Raw genomic sequence first — 19,026 nt, 5'->3', positions numbered from 1 at the left:
GAGAAGGGGAGAGGATAGGAGATGAGGAGAGGAGGGGAGAGGAGAGGAGGAGGGGAGAGGAGAGGAAAGGAGATGAGGAGAGGAGAGGGGGAGAGGAGATGAGGAGTGAAGAGGAGAGGAGAGGAGATGAGGAGTGGAGAGGACAGTAGGTGAGGAGGGGAGAGGAGATGAGGAGGGGGGAGAGGAGATGAGGAGTGGAGAGGACAGTAGGTGAGGAGGGGAGAGGAGATGAGGAGTGAAGAGGAGAGGAGAGGAGATGAGGAGTGAAGAGGAGAGGAGATGAGGAGTGGAGAGGACAGTAGGTTAGGAGGGGAGAGGAGAGGAGAGTAGGTGAGGAGGAGGGGAGAGGACAGTAGGTGAGGAGGGGAGAGGAGAGTAGGTGAGGAGGGGAGAGGTGGGGAGAGGAGGGGAGAGGAGATGAGGAGTGAAGAGGAGAGGAGATGAGGAGTGGAGAGGAGAGTAGGTGAGAAGGGGAGAGGAAAGGAGATGAGGAGAGGAGGGGAAAGGAGAGGAGGAGGGGAGAGGAGAGGAGATGAGGAGTGGAGAGGAGAGTAGGTGAGGAGGGGAGAGGAGATGAGGAGGGGGGAGAGGAGATGAGGAGTGAAGAGGAGAGGAGATGAGGAGTGGAGAGGACAGTAGGTGAGGAGGGGAGAGGAGAGGAGAGGAGAGGAGAGTAGGTGAGGAGGGGAGAGGAGGGGAGATGAGGAGGGGAGAGGAGAGGATAGGAGAGGAGATGAGGAGTGAAGAGGAGAGTAGGTGAGGAGGGGAGAGGAGATGAGGAGAGGGGGAGAGGAGAGGAGATGAGGAGGGGAGAGGAGAGTAGGTGAGGAGGGGAGAGGAGAGGAGTGGAGAGGAGAGGAGGGGGAGAGGAGGGGAGGAGGAGGAGAGACTGGACAGAGAAAAGGAAAGGTCTTGAGTCTGGGAGAAGAAGAGCGAGTCTCTGTCCAAATATCTCACACTCACTTCCTTGTTCAGGCCAAAGTTCAAAATGTGAAATAAAAGTGCAGCGGATTCGGATTCAGTTGTCGGTCGAGTGAAATAAAAACACCTGCTAAAAACCTACAGACTCAGTAAATATCAATCCTGCTCATCAGGAGGTGAAGAATAAACCGTCGGGTTAAATGTAAATTCTCTGACAGACACAGCGCCGTCTGTTTCTGTTTTTTCCTTTCGTTTTTCTCTCCGTCTCGTCTGTAAAACACACAGCGACCTTCATCAGTGACGAACACTAAACAAACACTCTCACCAGGAGTCAATGACCGACTGCCACACCAAGGTCTCGCATCTCTCCATACTTCCCTCTTCCTCTTCTCAGAGCGTTCCCTCGTTCCCTCCTACACTCATTTACGTCTCTGTCCACAAACAGACGCACAACCCACCGAGGAGAGAGAGACACACAGAGAGATAGAGAGATACAGACATACAGAGAGACACACAGAGAGAGAGATAGAGAGATACAGAGAGAGACACAGAGAGAGAGAGATACAGACATACAGAGAGACACAGTGAGAGAGAGATACAGACATACAGAGAGAGAGAGATACAGACATACAGAGAGACACAGTGAGAGAGAGATACAGACATACAGAGAGAGAGAGATACAGACATACAGAGAGACACAGAGAGAGACACACACAGAGAGAGACACACAGAGAGATAGAGAGATACAGAGAGAGACACAGAGAGAGAGATACAGACATACAGAGAGACACAGTGAGAGAGAGATACAGACATACAGAGAGAGAGAGATACAGACATACAGAGAGACACAGAGAGAGAGAGACACACAGAGAGAGACACACAGAGAGATAGAGAGATACAGAGAGAGACACAGAGAGAGAGAGATACAGACATACAGAGAGACACAGAGAGAGAGAGAGATACAGAGAGAGACACAGAGAGAGAGAGATACAGACATACAGAGAGACACACAGAGAGAGAGAGAGATACAGACATACAGAGAGACACAGAGAGAGACACACACACAGAGACACAGAGAGAGAGACACACAGAGAGATAGAGAGATACAGAGAGAGACACAGAGAGAGAGATACAGACATACAAAGAGACACAGAGAGAGAGAGATACAGAGAGAGACACAGAGAGAGAGATACAGACATACAAAGAGACAGAGAGAGAGAGATACAGAGACTGAGGAGACAGAGAGAGAAACACAGAGAGAGAGACATACAGAGAGACACACAGAGAGAGAGATACAGACATACAGAGAGACACAGAGAGAGAGAGACACACAGAGAGACACAGAGAGAGAGACACACACACACACACACACACACACACACACACACACACACACACACACACACACACAGAGACACACAGAGAGATACAGAGAGAGACACAGAGAGAGAGAGATACAGACATACAGAGAGACACAGAGAGAGATACAGAGACTGAGGAGACAGAGAGAGAGAGAGAGATACAGAGACTGAGGAGACAGAGAGAGAAACACAGAGAGAGAGAGAGAGAGAGATACAGAGACCGAGGAGACAGAGAGAGAGAGAGAGAGAGAGAGAGATACAGAGAGAGATACAGACAGAGAGAGAGAGAGAGAGAGAGAGAGATACAGAGAGATGGAGGAAGAAGGAGGGAGAAAAATACCAAAACCACTTCACTAAGTGCCCTTCACTGTGAAACTCTTTCATCTCACAGGCTGTATGTGTACGTGTGTGTGTGTGTGTGTGTGTGTGTGTGTGTGTGTGTGTGTGTGTGTGTGCGCGCGCACGTGCACATCTGTAGGTGTGTGTATGACTGAAATCCTTTGTCTCTTTTGTCTCCATTCACACACACACACACACACACACACACACACACACACACACACACACACACACACACACACACACACACACACACACACAGTGAAACAACAGCGTTTTAAAGCAGACACACAAATTAATTCGAAATAAACACGGATGATACAACCCCGATTCCAAAAAAGTTGGGACAAAGTACAAATTGTAAATAAAAACGGAATGCAATAATTTACAAATTTCAAAAACTGATATTGTATTCACAATAGAACATAGACAACATATCAAATGTCGAAAGTGAGACATTTTGAAATTTCATGACAGTAACACATCTCAAAAAAGTTGGGACAGGGGCAATAAGAGGCTGGAAAAGTTAAAGGTACAAAAAAGGAACAGCTGGAGGACCAAATTGCAACTCATTAGGTCAGTTGGCAATAGGTCATTAACATGACTGGGTATAAAAAGAGCATCTTGGAGTGGCAGCGGCTCTCAGAAGAAAAGATGGGAAGAGGATCACCAATCCCCCTAATTCTGCGCCGACAAATAGTGGAGCAATATCAGAAAGGAGTTCGACAGTGTAAAATTGCAAAGAGTTTGAACATATCATCATCTACAGTGCATAATATCATCAAAAGATTCAGAGAATCTGGAAGAATCTCTGTGCGTAAGGGTCAAGGCCGGAAAACCATACTGGGTGCCCGTGATCTTCGGGCCCTTAGACGGCACTGCATCACATACAGGCATGCTTCTGTATTGGAAATCACAAAATGGGCTCAGGAATATTTCCAGAGAACATTATCTGTGAACACAATTCACCGTGCCATCCGCCGTTGCCAGCTAAAACTCTATAGTTCAAAGAAGAAGCCGTATTTAAACATGATCCAGAAGCGCAGACGTCTTCTCTGGGCCAAGGCTCATTTAAAATGGACTGTGGCAAAGTGGAAAACTGTTCTGTGGTCAGACGAATCAAAATTTGAAGTTCTTTATGGAAATCAGGGACGCCGTGTCATTCGGACTAAAGAGGAGAAGGACGACCCGAGTTGTTATCGGCGCTCAGTTCAGAAGCCTGCATCTCTGATGGTATGGGGTTGCATTAGTGCGTGTGGCATGGGCAGCTTACACATCTGGAAAGACACCATCAATGCTGAAAGGTATATCCAGGTTCTAGAGCAACATATGCTCCCATCCAGACGACGTCTCTTTCAGGGAAGACCTTGCATTTTCCAACATGACAATGCCAAACCACATACTGCATCAATTACAGCATCATGGCTGCGTAGAAGAAGGGTCCGGGTACTGAACTGGCCAGCCTGCAGTCCAGATCTTTCACCCATAGAAAACATTTGGCGCATCATAAAACGGAAGATACGACAAAAAAGACCTAAGACAGTTGAGCAACTAGAATCCTACATTAGACAAGAATGGGTTAACATTCCTATCCCTAAACTTGAGCAACTTGTCTCCTCAGTCCCCAGACATTTACAGACTGTTGTAAAGAGAAAAGGGGATGTCTCACAGTGGGAAACATGGCCTTGTCCCAACTTTTTTGAGATGTGTTGTTGTCATGAAATTTAAAATCACCTAATTTTTCTCTTTAAATGATACATTTTCTCAGTTTAAACATTTGATATGTCATCTATGTTCTATTCTGAATAAAATATGGAATTTTGAAACTTCCACATCATTGCATTCTGTTTTTATTTACAATTTGTACTTTGTCCCAACTTTTTTGGAATTGGGGTTGTATTTTGCAATGCATTTTTAAATATTGAAAAATGTATAAATATCCATCATAAGTATTTTTTATATTTAAAACAATATTTCAGTTAGGTTGTAATTATACATTTTTTACATTTAATAAAACTATATCACGATTTCTCAGAAAATCGTATTGTGACCTCATTTATCACGATATTGACGATATCTGGTCACATCGCTCAGCCCTACAGGTCTCATGGAGTGATGTTCGTTTAAATTTCCATATTTAATAAAACCAAAACTCGAGTCTTGGATGATGTTTGAATTAAAATGTTTATTTCAATGTGAAAGATTTTTCCAGAACTGTGTCTCGGGATGTTAATGTTGAACATCCAAACGCACAAAAATCATTACAGTAAAGTTTGTTTAGTTTTAAACATTTGAAGATGAAGAGTTGTTAGGAACGGATAAATTATTTGGACAGAGAAAGATTCAATAATCATTCGTAATCTGGATCACGGTTACTATGACGACGCTGATCAGAGATATAAAAACACTGATGACATTGCTGATATTGCCGAAAAAAATCATATTGTGATGATTTATCATGATATCAATATCATCATCACCATTGTATCGCCGAGCCCTGAGGGAACATTCTGCTTTTTATTTCATAATCGAATCATCTGAGTCATTATTCTGAGTCACTGATTCATATCGAAACAAATCGATTCTCCATTTTGCTTCATTTCTACGTGAATAAAATGATTTCTTCATGCTCTGGAGCAGATCCACACGCGAAGCAGAAATAACCGAGTGACTGTTTTTGCTCCTCAGTTCTGGCTCGGTTGGTTTCGGATCTGCAAGCATTCCTCCTGGTTCTGGATGGCGAGAACCTCAGCTACATCGCTCAAGCCAAGAAGAAGTCCATCTCAGAGCTTCTGTCCAAACTCCAGGAGCACAAAGACACCGCGGGTGAGTAGGAGCTCTGTTCTTACACCAACGTTCAAGTGTCCAACAAACTAGAACAGTCTGAATGAGTTTAAAAAAAAAAAAACACAGTGTGGTTCCTGGGGTTCGGTTACGTCTAAATCGTGCTGTGTTTCCTGAGAAGATCCAGAAATTGATAAATGATTAACGTCGTTTAACTTCACAAGGTGAATTTTCAGCCACTTCATGAGACGTTCTACAAATACCACGGAGCTGTTCCTCAGTATGGTGGAAAGTACAGAAGTTCTGTTAGCGATTGTTGCTAAGCTTAATTATCATGTAATTATAATCATTTGGAGGGGTTTAGCTTCAATTTACCAACACGTCTGAGGTAAAAGTTAACGTTGTAGACATTTTTATCTTGTTTCAACCGTCGCTGTGTTTACGCAGTGTATTATACAGCAGTGACGCTGTAAAGGACAAAAAAAAACCTAAGCAAGAAAGCTTCCTTAACAAACAAACAATTACAAAATCAGCAGAAGAAATTTTTGACTGTTTTCATGAACTTTTCCTTTGTTCTGTTTAATCCTGAATTGGAGCAATAAGATGATGTCATCAAACAGCGCCGTCCAGGCACATGGAGAGAGTGGAACACACGTCATTTATTCCACACACTGTGTTTCTGTCATTATCTAAATCTTTTCTTTATACATACAAATACTTTTAAAAAAACTTAATTTTAGTTTTTTTTGTTTTCATTTTGTAAAAACTTTTTAAATGAAACTAAACCAGTGAAACAGAATCCTTCGTGTTGCTTTTAATAAAGTCAGCACTGAAGATCTCTGTAAAGAGAGAGAGTGTGTGTGTGTGTGTGTGTGTGTGTGTGTGTGTGTGTGTGTGTGTGTGTGTGAGATGTAGGGGTCACACAGGACACATCTAACACTCCAACGATCCAAAGACCGTCACTGCAGCCTTGCTGTAAAAATTCTTCTCCTGTTGTTAAAAAAAAACCCCAGCACTTCATCGTGGACTCTGTTCCAGATGTCTGTGTTTCAGACTTTCAGAAAGTTCTCAGCGTTAAAGCTGGGTTTAGAATTGATGGTATGGTGACATAAATGAAGTTTTATACAATAAAGGTCCTAATAATAATAATAAGAACTATTTTCTTACACTGTGTACTTGACTCTTCAGTACCTGGATGCTTGTAGATCACTAACAGATCAAATCAACCATTTTACTCACATTTTGCTCAAATTTTACATCACTGATTTTCCAGAACGTCCTCTACAGGAACTTAGACCCCGTCCACACGTAGCCGGGTATCTGCTAAATCGAAGATATTTTTCTACGTTTTGGCCTGTCATCCACATGAAAACACATCAAAAACGAATATTTAAAAAAACTCCGGGCAAAGTGAAGATTTTTGAAAACTCCGTGTATGCTTTTTCGTGTAGACAGAGATAACCGGAGTTTTGCGTTTTAGAACGTCACAATCTGCGCCCAAAAAATGACAACAAATCTGCCCTGATGTCAAACGTGCAACCTTTGTTTACTGCAGAAGCCAGATTAAGCATGGACTTAAGCTAGCCGCACACCACGGCGATCCACGCGGTACCGAACCGACCCATTTCAGAGCCGACTCCCGACAGGGCACGCACATATCCCCCGACTGTTGACAAGTGCAGTCGCGATTGAAGCGACACGTGACAACTTAATAGCTTTGTGATTGGCTATTGGATATAGTTACTGTTAAATCCAACACTTGAAGATGCTACAGGCTGAATTACAAATGACACAACACGGAATATGTAGCGCACTATCTACGCTGCATGAGCTATTATTCCCAACCTTAAATAGTGCACTTATATAGGGGAGTTAAAGCGATTTGGAATTCAGCCACACAACTTGAGCAGAGTGGCTTTCCAGCCCACTGTGTCTATGGATAAAGCTTCAGTCTATGGAATTACAGTATATACCTGCATTAGGTGCTACCGACACGCATTTCTCGCGCTAGAAATTGTGTTTAATGATGTCACGTGTTATATGCGAAAGATATGATTGGCTATTGCTCGCGACTCTCGCCGATCAGTCTGGCTCCCGATTAGTTTTTCGAATCGGCTGTGAGATGAGTCGGTACCATCGAAAACTAGTCTTTACACCTGACTCGCGACTTCAGTTGGCTCGGTACGCTGAAAATCGGCGTAGTGTGCGGCTAGCTAAAGAGTAATGGATCGGAGTAGTGCCTTGAAAGCGTTAATTATTGTGCAGGTGCTATTTACATGTTTAATTTTAGAAGCCCAACTACTGCTCCAAGAGCACAGGCGATGTGATTAGGGGGGAGGATTTGGGGAAATAGCCATCTACAGGTTTGGAATGCTTATGAATGTGATTGAAAACGCAGATGTTCGGTTATGTGTGGAAGGGATTTTTTTTGAAGACGAGGTGGTGTGGATAAAACATTTTTATAAACGGAGGGGGGGGAAAATGTTCGGTTTTAAAAATACCCGGCTACGTGTGTACATGGCATTAATCTTAGTGTGTCGGCCATTTTTAAAAACCCAACCCACGACTTGCTTGCTAACATTTTCTGTGTGACACCTCACCGAGCTTCCAGAACACGTTACTCATCAATGTGGCTGCTATAAACGTATCTCATAAGCGCTGTGCATCGGCCGTTGTGAAAATTTTAAACCGCAGCAGCCTTGATAAAATTTTTCTAACATCTGTGGTAACATTTTACTCATATTTTGTGTGTGGCTCCTCATGTCATTGAGGTTCTGTTCTGGAAACAGCCTCCACAAGAAAAACTGCCCAGTCTAATATGGCCGCCGTAAACGTTTTCCTTTTTGTTTTTAAAAACAGTGTGTCAGCCATTTTAGAAGATTCTGACAGCAGTAGACTTGCTAACATTCTTGCTCACCTTTTTCCGTGTCACTGAACTGCCAGAACAGCCTCCACGGGAACGCGCTCATTTTACAATCCAAAATGGCCACCATAATAATAACATAAGTTTTTTTAGCTTAGTTTAATGAAAAGTTTTAATTGCAGATAAGTCGCCTTGATAACATTTTTGCTAGAATTTTAGTAATGTTTCAGGGGCATCCTGGCTCAGGTGGATAAGGCGCCATACCATAAACCTGGGGACCTGGGCTTGATTCGGACCTGAGGTCATTTCCCAATCCCTCCCCATCTCTCTCCCACTCATTTCCTGTCTCTACACTGTCCTATCCAATAAAGGCCCAAAAAGAATCTTTAAAAAAAAAAAAGAATTTTAGTAATGTTTCCCAAGCGGTAGCTCGTGTCACTGAGCTGCTAAATCATCATCCAGTCAAGAACAGGAATCTTAGAATCAACAAGAAGTTCCTAATAACGTGGCCACTGAGTGTAATTACAGAATTCAGAAACATTTCTGAACAAAGCCTGGAGAATCTGTTGAAATATTTTGAGCACATGTTTAATGTTAATTAATTTCATTACCAAGGAAATTATCAGTAAATTACTGCTTGTGTTGTATTTATCTAACCTGAGAAGCCTGGACGGGATTCGTGACGGCACAAAAATCAAATTCTGGCTTCTCCTCAAACCCGAGTCTAATACCAGGGATTTTAGCGGCAGTGTGTGAGTCAGAGCTGGCTTCCTGAAAAGAAAAAAAACCTCTCCATGTTGTAGAAGACGTTCAGTCATTCCTGAGGCATGTCATTTGCTTTCGAGGGCCAAATAAAAGCAATTGAATACGGATTTGGCGAGTCTTCTCCCTGTGAGAGGAGACGTGTGTGACTCACTGCCTAGACGTGAAAGCATGGATCTGCATCACCAAACATGGACACTCACTGCACACGTGTTTAACAATTGAGAAAATGACTTGCACAATGAAACACAAAAGTTATCTGCGGATTGTTTGTAAGGGCAGGGTCAGTGGGTTTCGATAATGTTCTTTTTTTTCAGAGCTTGTACATTTCTGTGCATAATATCATACAGAAACGTGTTCAGAATAACATCATCTTTGCTTTAGATGTGGGAATATTGTTAGCTGTATTTAGCCAAGCTAGCTAGATTTTTCCCAAATGTCATTCTGAAATGCTCTAAAACCCAACCACACATCAGCAAGTTAGCGATCTAACCTAAACGTGCTAATGTACTAGCCAAATTAAAGGAGTGTGTGTGTTTTGTGAATGTGTGTGTGTGTTTCAGTAGTGGAGGATGCAGAGTACATGATCATGAACTGTCCCTCTGGAGGACCAGCGAATGACCTCCAAAGAAACTCGGCCACTGATCCAGGTTCAGCCGAAAATCCGCACTTCGAGTGGCTTCGTTGCGCGGTGAGTCACATCACGTCAAATTTATTAACTTTATTAGTCGCTTTATTAAACATCTGACACACTTCACATTCACTTCTCTGGCAAAATATTTAGACTAACAGTAAAAACATTTTCAGCTAACATTTACCAAATAGTCTAGCTAACCGCTTAATGTTAGTGAAAAACAATTTATACACACCTACTGTATAGCGCAAGCTAACTTTCTGCGTAATTTTCAAAACTAACAGCACTACTACAAAACTAAAAACATGAGAATTATGAGCAAAATTTGCAGCTAGCACTAGTCACCTAGCTACCTAGCGAACAAGCTAATGTTCTGGGCAATTAATTTTCAAATCCAAAAGCATAAATAAACAGCTAATAACATGCTAGTTATTAAGAAATTTCTGGTCAACAACATTTACCCACGTATCGACCTAGCTAGCCAACAAGCTAGCTTTACTACACTGATCAATTTAATCATAATATTTTTATTTAAACACTACTAGCTAGCAAGCATTCTAGTCATCAAGGAATTTTCTATCTAATACTAAAGAAACACAGACATACAGATCTAGCGAATAATCTTATACTAGTCATCAAGCTAATTGAGCTACCTAGCATTCTGGGTAATTTTATGTATGTCTTTATTTCGTACTCTGGGTACAACTAACAGCAACATAAAAAATTAAAAATAGAAAAGAACAATTAACATATTTACAAATTTCAAGCTATCAATTTACACATATATTGTTCATAACATAATCACACATTTCCCTCGAGAAGCCTGGTATGACCACAGATTGAGAGGACATATCATGATACACGCTGACAATAGAACTCTGGTCAGCTGTTAACTCATATGCATTGTGTATCCGACGGATATTCAACAACAAATCATCATTAAAATTAGTGTCATATGCATAACGAAGATGAGCAATGTTTCTACCAAGTGGAGACATGGCACATGAATGAGCAACCTTTGCAATGTACGAAACAACAGGGTTTACATGATAAAACATATTATACAGAAATCTGAGGGACTTGATTTGCAGTTGGACAGAAATATGCAGTTGATTAGTTATTGGTCCTAATAACCAGCAATGTGTATGGTACGGTAAACATAAAAGTTTCCTCAAAGCCTTGTTCCATTGAACACAACAAGATTTAAAACCAGTTGACGAAAAGTCCCACAACTGAGATCCATAAAAAGAACAAAAGGTGCGAAACAGATACACAATATTAGATGTTTGCAGTTTACCATATAATACAACCAGTTTATTTACAGCAGCATTGAAAACACCACCTTTCTTCACAGTGCAGTCGCGGTTGTCCCGCAGGTCAGAGTCCACATAGTGACCAAGGTGTTTAACATAATCAACCCACTCGATCACAGAGCCATCCAGATAAACCTTTTCATTACCCTTCACATTTGATCCAAATTTTATACAGGCAGTTTTCTTAGCATTAAAACACGTTATATTTTACAGCAAATGTGCTACATATGACTAACATTTCATTAAGTGCCTTTAGACTGGGGCTGAGCAGCGTCAAGTCGTCAGCGTAGCCCAGAACGCCGACGTAGTGACGCCCAACATGACAGCCTATTGAGGTATTTCACCCACGTGACCAAGTCACGTGACGCAGCCATTTTGGACGGCACGCTTAAGTCCTTCAGTGCAAGGCGGTATGAGATGGTGGAGACCTTTGCACATTTTAACAAGAAAGTAAGCTGTGATTCGTGTTAAATTGGATCTGTCTTTTATCACAAACACTGTACCCAGCCTTGGTATGGAGCCCTGTTTATTTATTTCTGTGTCCCGTTTCTTTCTAGCCTCTGTTATTGCGTTTTATGTCTGATGTCTGCTACATGCAACCCTAGACAAATTAACACTGCCTTGTTTCACTGCTCAGATGGGTTAACAAACACTGACCCATTTACTTTTTGCTATATATTTTATCAAAATTGCGTTAACTGATAAACTAACCTGAAATGAAATGATCACTGCAAAGTCTGGAGTACTCTGTTGGCTCCCAATCCTGTCGCTTCACAGCTGCAATCCATTTGGCCCTCTTGTCTGGGTCAGTAGGAAACCGGTAGTGATGTGTCGGTCGCGAATGATCCGGTTCAAAGTTGAGCCGAGTTGGGGAGCCGAATTAGTTTTTTGTCCTTAGGTGCCTCAGAGAGAGAGAGACTTTCACAAAAAAAGTTGCTGTCCGATTGCGTCTTTGTGTTGTCTATTACCATTCAAAGGAAAAAAAGTAGCATGGTGTACGCCTACTTTTTTTGGTTGATGTCATTCACAGCTGCGAAAATACGAAAATTGGTGTAATGCTTAAAGCTGTGGAGCGCAGGGGAGAGGAGTCTGTGAGGCACCTGAGGAGGGGAAAATCAGCTGTGTATTTTATATTGGTAATATAACACAGTTCTGCATTATGTTTGTGAGAAAATAATTTATTAATTGGTAAGTAAGTTTTATTTCTATAGCTAGAACATTGTTACACTGCTATACTTTACAAAGCTTTACAATGGCTACAAAAACTAAAAAATAAAATGTAAAACATCCTATTGATAAAATATAAATAATAATGTAATTAATTAACTAGTTAATTGCAGCAATTAAATCAAAAATAAAATCTCAGGAGCCGTTTGGGAGCCGAAAGAGCCGGCTCCTTATAGTAAGAAGAGCCAAAAGAGCCGGCTCCCGAAAAAGAGCCGAAATTCCCATCACTAGAAACCGGTAAAAGGAGCGTCCTGCACGCTGTCCCTGTCTGTTGTGGCAGCCCACAGCACAACAAGCAAACACCATGGTTATTTATAGAGTGCTTACTGACAAATTAATCTATTCTAGGTGTCTGTAACACGTTTTTTTTCAAGCTGGTTCTCCCTCTCTGTCTGCAGCGTTAGTATGTAGCTTGACGTTCAAAATGGCGGACACCGGGGCGTCACGTGACCCTGTGACATCAGGTGAAATACCTCAATACCAGACCGCTCCAGTGTCACAATTAGTTCATCTATATACACTATAAACAGGATTGGTGACAATACCCCACCTTGTTTGACACCATTAGATACGGTAAAACATCTGGATGTACATGCATCCCAGCAGACACATACCCGCTGACGAGTGTATCCGTCCAGCAACAGGCGAATAACAGGCAGAGGTAAGCCACGAGTGATCAACAGTGTGAACAATTTACCGTAATGGACTTTGTCAAATGCCTTACTTGCATCCAGTAAACAACTGTAGACATCGCTATTTCTACGTTTATAATAGTCGACAGTTTCTATATATACAGCTGTACACAAAGTTGTGGACAGACCAGCTTTGAAACCGAATTGCAAGTCGGATGTATGCAGAAATCTGCTATATATATCAATAATAACCATGTCCAAAACTTTACAAAACTTTAGATTTTAAAATCTAACCGAACTACTGAACAACTAATAATATGCAAGTTATTATAGCTAACACTAACTAGCCACATGACTATCTATACAGGTAGTCGTCGACTTACGACCTATGCGACTTACGACCGATTGACTTTACGACCGTCTGGTTATGACTGGCAAGTGTTTCCCAGCTGAGCTAGCTGAGCGTATGACAGTTTTCGCCCCAGCTCCCGGCAGCGCCTCTCGCCGCGTACAACAGTTTCCACCCCAGCTCCAGGCACATGTGCAGTCTCTCTCGCGCACTCCATCATACAGTTTCCGCCCCAGCTCCTGGTTTATGAAACGAGCAAATCCTCCCGCCAGCCCAAGCGCTGCAACAGCTGGTGATGACGTAGACGACCCACAGCCAAGCACCAGTGATGCCAGCGGTCACTAAGTTTTGTATTTTGTTATGTTTTACATTTGTATTTTCGTATGTTTCAAACTAAAATGTTTTCTATTTTTCACACCTGCATTTCGTATTTTTTTTAAAGTTTTGCACATATTAAACGAATTGTACTGTACGCAGTGTAGTATGCAGTGTTTGACTTAAAACAAATAATGAGCCAAGGTAATGAAATAAGAAAATGTTGATAAAATAAGACTTTAAGATGATTACAATATCATTACACATCACAATATACTTACGTTCATTTAACACAGGCCGACTTACGACCAGATCGGTTTACGACCGGTCAGTCGCAACCAAACACAGTCGTAAGTCGATGACTACCTGTATATCAAACAAAAATGAACATGCATATTTACTTTTTAGCACAAAGTCGCCCTGCAGTCAAAATAGCAAAGATTATGACTAGCTAGGACATACATGTGATGTTTAAAAAAAAAAAAAAACAAAGAAAAAAGTTTCCACCCACTGGCAGTTTGAACCAATTAAATAAATTTCCTCCTGAATTCAAAGTAGAGCTTCCATTCAAACGATTTTAATTGTAAACTTTGAGTTTTTGTGTAGCAGCTAACCTTGGCTAGCAATCTAGGGACACATTTAGCAAACAGATACAGCGGCATCTCTTATGAAATACAAATAAATCCAGTCCAATCCACTGATGTCTAAAATGTTCCTAAATAATTTGAAACTTGAGAGCGCTGTAAATTTATCTTGGAGGTTTATCATACCATGAATTTTTACACGTTGTCACCCAATAATCTGGGCACACACGCCACATTAGCGTACTTAGATCATAAACCCTAATCTTCGTGTGTTTTAGCTTTCAGGAGATGAAAGATTTGCCATAAGAGGATTTTCGAGGCTCAGTGCCAGACGCTGTCACACAGCACAGCGTTGAACATGTCAGCCTCCGTGCCTCAGACTCGATACCTTTCCAAAACAGCGCTGCGGCTAATCAGAGGCGTTCTTCAGAAATGTCAAAAATGTGTTGTTTGTGGAATTTGGCTGAATTGTTGCGTTACTGTGTCACCGTTGGGATTCAGCTCAACAATAAGCACCTTTATCACGGAACATTCCACACTCTGTGTACGCTCTAATTCAGCGAGGAACAGCAAAACAAGAACACGTTACACGGGACAGGAATAGAACCTTCTGGGCCAAATTTAAAACATGGAGTGCATTTATTTTTACACCTTAAACACTTTTCACCTCCTGAGATTGTTGATCAAGTTCATGACCACAATCACAGGTCTTTATTTCGAGTGTTTATTACTGAGAAGTTTTATTAAATGGGTTTCCTTTGGCCTCAGTTTCATTGAAGGAGGTGTGGCCTCTGTGTATCAGTCTCGCTGAAGGAGGTGTGGCCTCTGTGTATCAATCTCGCTGAAGGAGGTGTGGCCTCTGTGTATCAATCTCAGTGAAGAAGGTGTGGCTTCTGTGTATCAGTTTCATTGAAGGAGGTGTGACTTCTGTGTATCAATCTCAGTGAAGGAGGTCAGTTTCACTGAAGGTGTGGCCTTTGTGTATCAGTTTCACCAGAGGAGGTGTGGCCTTTGTGTATCAGTTTCATTGAAGGAGGTGTGGCCTCTGTGTATCAATCTCACATCAATCTCACAATCTTTCAATCTTTCAGTGTGTCAGTTTCACCGGAGGAGGTGTGGCCTTTGTGTATCAGTTTCACTGGAGGAGGTGTGGCCTTTGTGTATCAGTTTCACCGGAGGAGGTGTGGCCTTTGTGTATCAGTTTCACTGAAGGAGGTGTGGCCTTTGTGTATCAGTTTCACTGAAGGAGGTGTGGTCTTTGTGTATCAGTTTCACTGGAGGAGGTGTGGCCTTTGTGTATCAGTTTCACTGGAGGAGGTGTGGCCTTTGTGTATCAGTTTCACTGGAGGAGAGGTGTGGTCTTTGTGTATCAGTTTCACTGAAGGAGGTGTGGCCTTTGTGTATCAGTTTCACCGGAGGAGGTGTGGTCTTTGTGTATCAGTTTCACCGGAGGAGGTGTGGCCTTTGTGTATCAGTTTCACCGGAGGAGGTGTGGCCTTTGTGTATCAGTTTCACTGGAGGTGTGGCCTTTGTGTATCAGTTTCGCTGGAGGAGGTGTGGCCTTTGTGTATCAGTTTCACTGGAGGAGGTGTGGTCTTTGTGTATCAGTTTCACTGAAGGAGGTGTGGCCTTTGTATATCAGTTTCACTGGAGGAGGTGTGGCCTTTGTGTATCAGTTTCACTGGAGGAGGTGTGGCCTTTGTGTATCAGTTTCACCGGAAGAGGTGTGGCCTTTGTGTATCAGTTTCACCAGAGGTGTGGCTATTGTGTGTCAGTCACAGTGATGGAGGTGTGGCCTCTGTGTATCAGTCACAATGAAGGAGGTGTGGCCTCTGTGTATCAGTTTCATTGAAGGAGGTGTGGCATTGAAGGAGGTGTGGCCTCTGTGTATCAATCTCACATCAATCTCACAATCTTTCAATCTTTAAGTGTATTAGTTTCACTAAAGTAGGTGTGGCCTTTGTGTATCAGTTTCACTGGAGGAGGTGTGGCCTTTGTGTATCAGTTTCACTGGAGGAAGTGTGGCCTTTGTGTATCAGTTTCACTGGAGGAGGTGTGGCCTTTGTGTATCAGTTTCACCGGAGGAGGTGTGGCCTTTGTGTATCAGTTTCACTGGAGGAGGTGTGGCCTTTGTGTATCAGTTTCACCGGAGGAGGTGTGGCCTTTGTGTATCAGTTTCACTGGAGGTGTGGCCTTTGTGTGTCAGTCACAGTGATGGAGGTGTGGCCTCTGTGTGTCAGTCACAATGAAGGAGGTGTGGCCTCTGTTTATCAGTCACAGTAATGGAGGTGTGGCTTGCCACTTGTTAAAACTAAGGCATACTTGATCTCTTCTCACACATGGTCCCTATTTAGGGAACTTACACTTAGGGGTCGTGATGATCAGCACGTGTGTGGGTGTGTTAGGAGACGCTGCAGTGTGTCCCTGTGATGTGGGGTATTTCAGGGGACACTGTTTCGTGTGGTTTCGCTGTCAGACTGATGTGTGTTTAAGGGGACACTGGGTGTGTCACAAACTATTTGATAAAAGCGGTCTTGTTTTGAAATTGTTTGAAGTCCTTGTCATTGAGAAATGAGAAACAGGATAAATAATATAATTTCTGAATCTATAACGCAGACTGTACAGTATTTATCCTTTGCCTCGTGCTCCGACTTGAACAGTGATGACAATCTGAAACAATGCAGCACTACATTACGGTAACACTAACAGGACAAAAAACAAACTGGACTGCACGAGTAGGGTAGAGAGATACTCAAAGTCTCATGATTTCTTTGCCTCTAAAATGGTACATCAACATCCCTTATAAACGCATTATAGTTTAGTTTTTATCCTGTTAGTGTTACCTGTGTATTATTTTCTAATCTGAAGTGTTTGCGATATTCCTGATCTTAATTGAGATCTTGAAGTAAGCTCTAATAATGCAGGCGACACTAACAGGACAAAAATTAAACTGAACTGCGTCAGTGAGTTACGGATTCATTCATTCATTCATTCATTCATTCATTATCTGTAGCCGCTTTATCCTGTTCTACAGGGTCGCAGGCGAGCTGGATCCTATCCCAGCTGACTACGGGCGAAAGGTGGGGTTCACCCTGGACAAGTCACCAGGTCATCACAGGGCTGACACATAGACACAGACAACCATTCACACTCACATTCACACCTACGCTCAATTTAGAGTCACCAGTTAACCTAACCTGCATGTCTTTGGACTGTGGGGGAAACCGGAGCACCCGGAGGAAACCCACGCGGACACGGGGAGAACATGCAAACTCCACACAGAAAGGCCCTCGCCGGCCCCGGGGCTCGAACCCAGGACCGTTACGGATTTATGACGTAGGAAAACTCTTTAGTGCTTCCTATTAAAACTATTCATTAATAGCGAGCTGTAATGTCGGTAAGAGTACGGTGTGACTCGCTTGTTAGCTAACTGGCTACTTTGCAGTTTGTATAAGATTAACGCACGCAGCTAGATTTCGACACGAGACACTGAGGTGCTAGCTTGGTGCATTATGGGTAATACAGATTGTTTCCCAGGCAACATATGAGATCAGACTTCCTGTTGGAGCAGATTCTATAGGTTTAGCGGTTTCTAAAAAGTAGCTATTGGTTTTAAGGGGTGGGACGAAGCTCCTGGAGCTTTAGTGTGCATTTTCAGCAACGTTATTTGGAATGTATCCAAAAATTAGATTGTAAGTCATGTTTGATCGAGGAAACTTTATAGAAAACAAGACAACATGGTTATTTGATTGTTTCTAAGTCTTGTAAGAACACTAACTAGAGAAGGATTGTGGCATTTGAGACGGAGCCTGTGTGTATTTTTGGGGACGTTTGGCCATATGTGAGTATTTTAGGACACACTGGTTCTGTAGCAGTAATGACAGGCCTGTGTTTTGTATATATATATATATATATATATATATATATATATATATATATATATATATATATATATATGTGTGTGTGTGTGTGTGTGTCTGTGTGTTGTGGGCTTTACTGTATACGGCTCAGACCGGAGCTGTGTTGTGGTTGGCCAATCGGAGGTTAGAAGGCGGTGGATTGGACCGGAGCTGTGTTGTGGTCGGCCATTTTAGAGTTTCCCATCTGCAGTGTGGCCGCCCTGCGGATTCGTTCGTTCGTCTCACCCAAGGCACAGGCTGGAGGTCGGAGGTGAAACCCTCCCCCAAAACCAAGGCCTTTCAAGTGGTCTACCACAGATAAACAACAGTTCGAGTGTGTGTGTGAGAGTGTGTCTATGGGAAAGAAGATTACATACAGTTACCGTAAAGCGTTAGTTTGACCAAAAATTTAATTTCCTTCCCCCTTCTTACTTCAGACGGAGTCGAATAGCCAAGATGCATTTGTTTCTTTAGTTGTGCCCTGAACCTACAAGGCTAATCTAACAGCTAGCTAATGTCACATGACCTCTTCAGCTTTCGTAGCTTGCTCTTTGCTTCAAAAGTTTATCTGAGTTGTTTACTATCCTACAAAAAAAAAAATCCTAGCAAGTGACATCTTTACAGAAATCCAGATGCAGCTTTAGATCCCTCATGAACCAACCAGGAGCGACAGTGGTGAGGAAAAACTCCCTGAGAAGAACTTTGGGAGAACTCAGCCTCAAAGCAGATTACAGGACTGCGATGCAAATCCACTTTCCTGCCATAATACATCACGGATCTGATGTGAATGCAAAAATTAGATCTAAATGATCAAAAATCAGGTAAAACCAAACCCGAGACCATTTCATATGTGGTCCTAGATTGGATTCATGCATCTTTTTGCTGCCGCACTTTATTAATTAATATCACCATCGTCTTCACCAGCGATGGAGGACAACAAGAGCAGGAACGATATTCACTAGAATGATAAATTAAAATTGGTGAGTTGATTGATATTTGGGCAACAATATCAGAACATACTGAAACGGTTCAAAAACAGGAAC

At 42.3% G+C, this 19,026-nt stretch overlaps 1 protein-coding gene across 2 annotated transcripts in view; it reads left to right on the top strand.

Moving 5' to 3' along the window:
- si:dkey-220o5.5 (actin filament-associated protein 1-like 2) overlaps window positions 1-19,026 on the top strand; it is a 54,028-nt gene that overhangs the window by 4,859 nt on the left and 30,143 nt on the right. The window contains exons 2-3 of one of the 2 annotated variants that reach the window (XM_060930652.1): window positions 5,310-5,447; window positions 9,597-9,721. In XM_060930652.1, the coding sequence (XP_060786635.1) occupies window positions 5,310-5,447; window positions 9,597-9,721 (263 nt within the window). Of the gene's footprint in view, window positions 1-5,309; window positions 5,448-9,593; window positions 9,722-19,026 lie in introns of both variants that reach the window. The other variant, XM_060930651.1, reaches the window with a different exon arrangement.

The sequence above is a fragment of the Neoarius graeffei genome, chromosome 10, assembly GCF_027579695.1.
Source record: "Neoarius graeffei isolate fNeoGra1 chromosome 10, fNeoGra1.pri, whole genome shotgun sequence".
NCBI lineage: Eukaryota > Metazoa > Chordata > Actinopteri > Siluriformes > Ariidae > Neoarius > Neoarius graeffei.
Note: the sequence above shows the minus strand (reverse complement) of the source record. Positions and strands in the feature narration are given on the sequence as shown.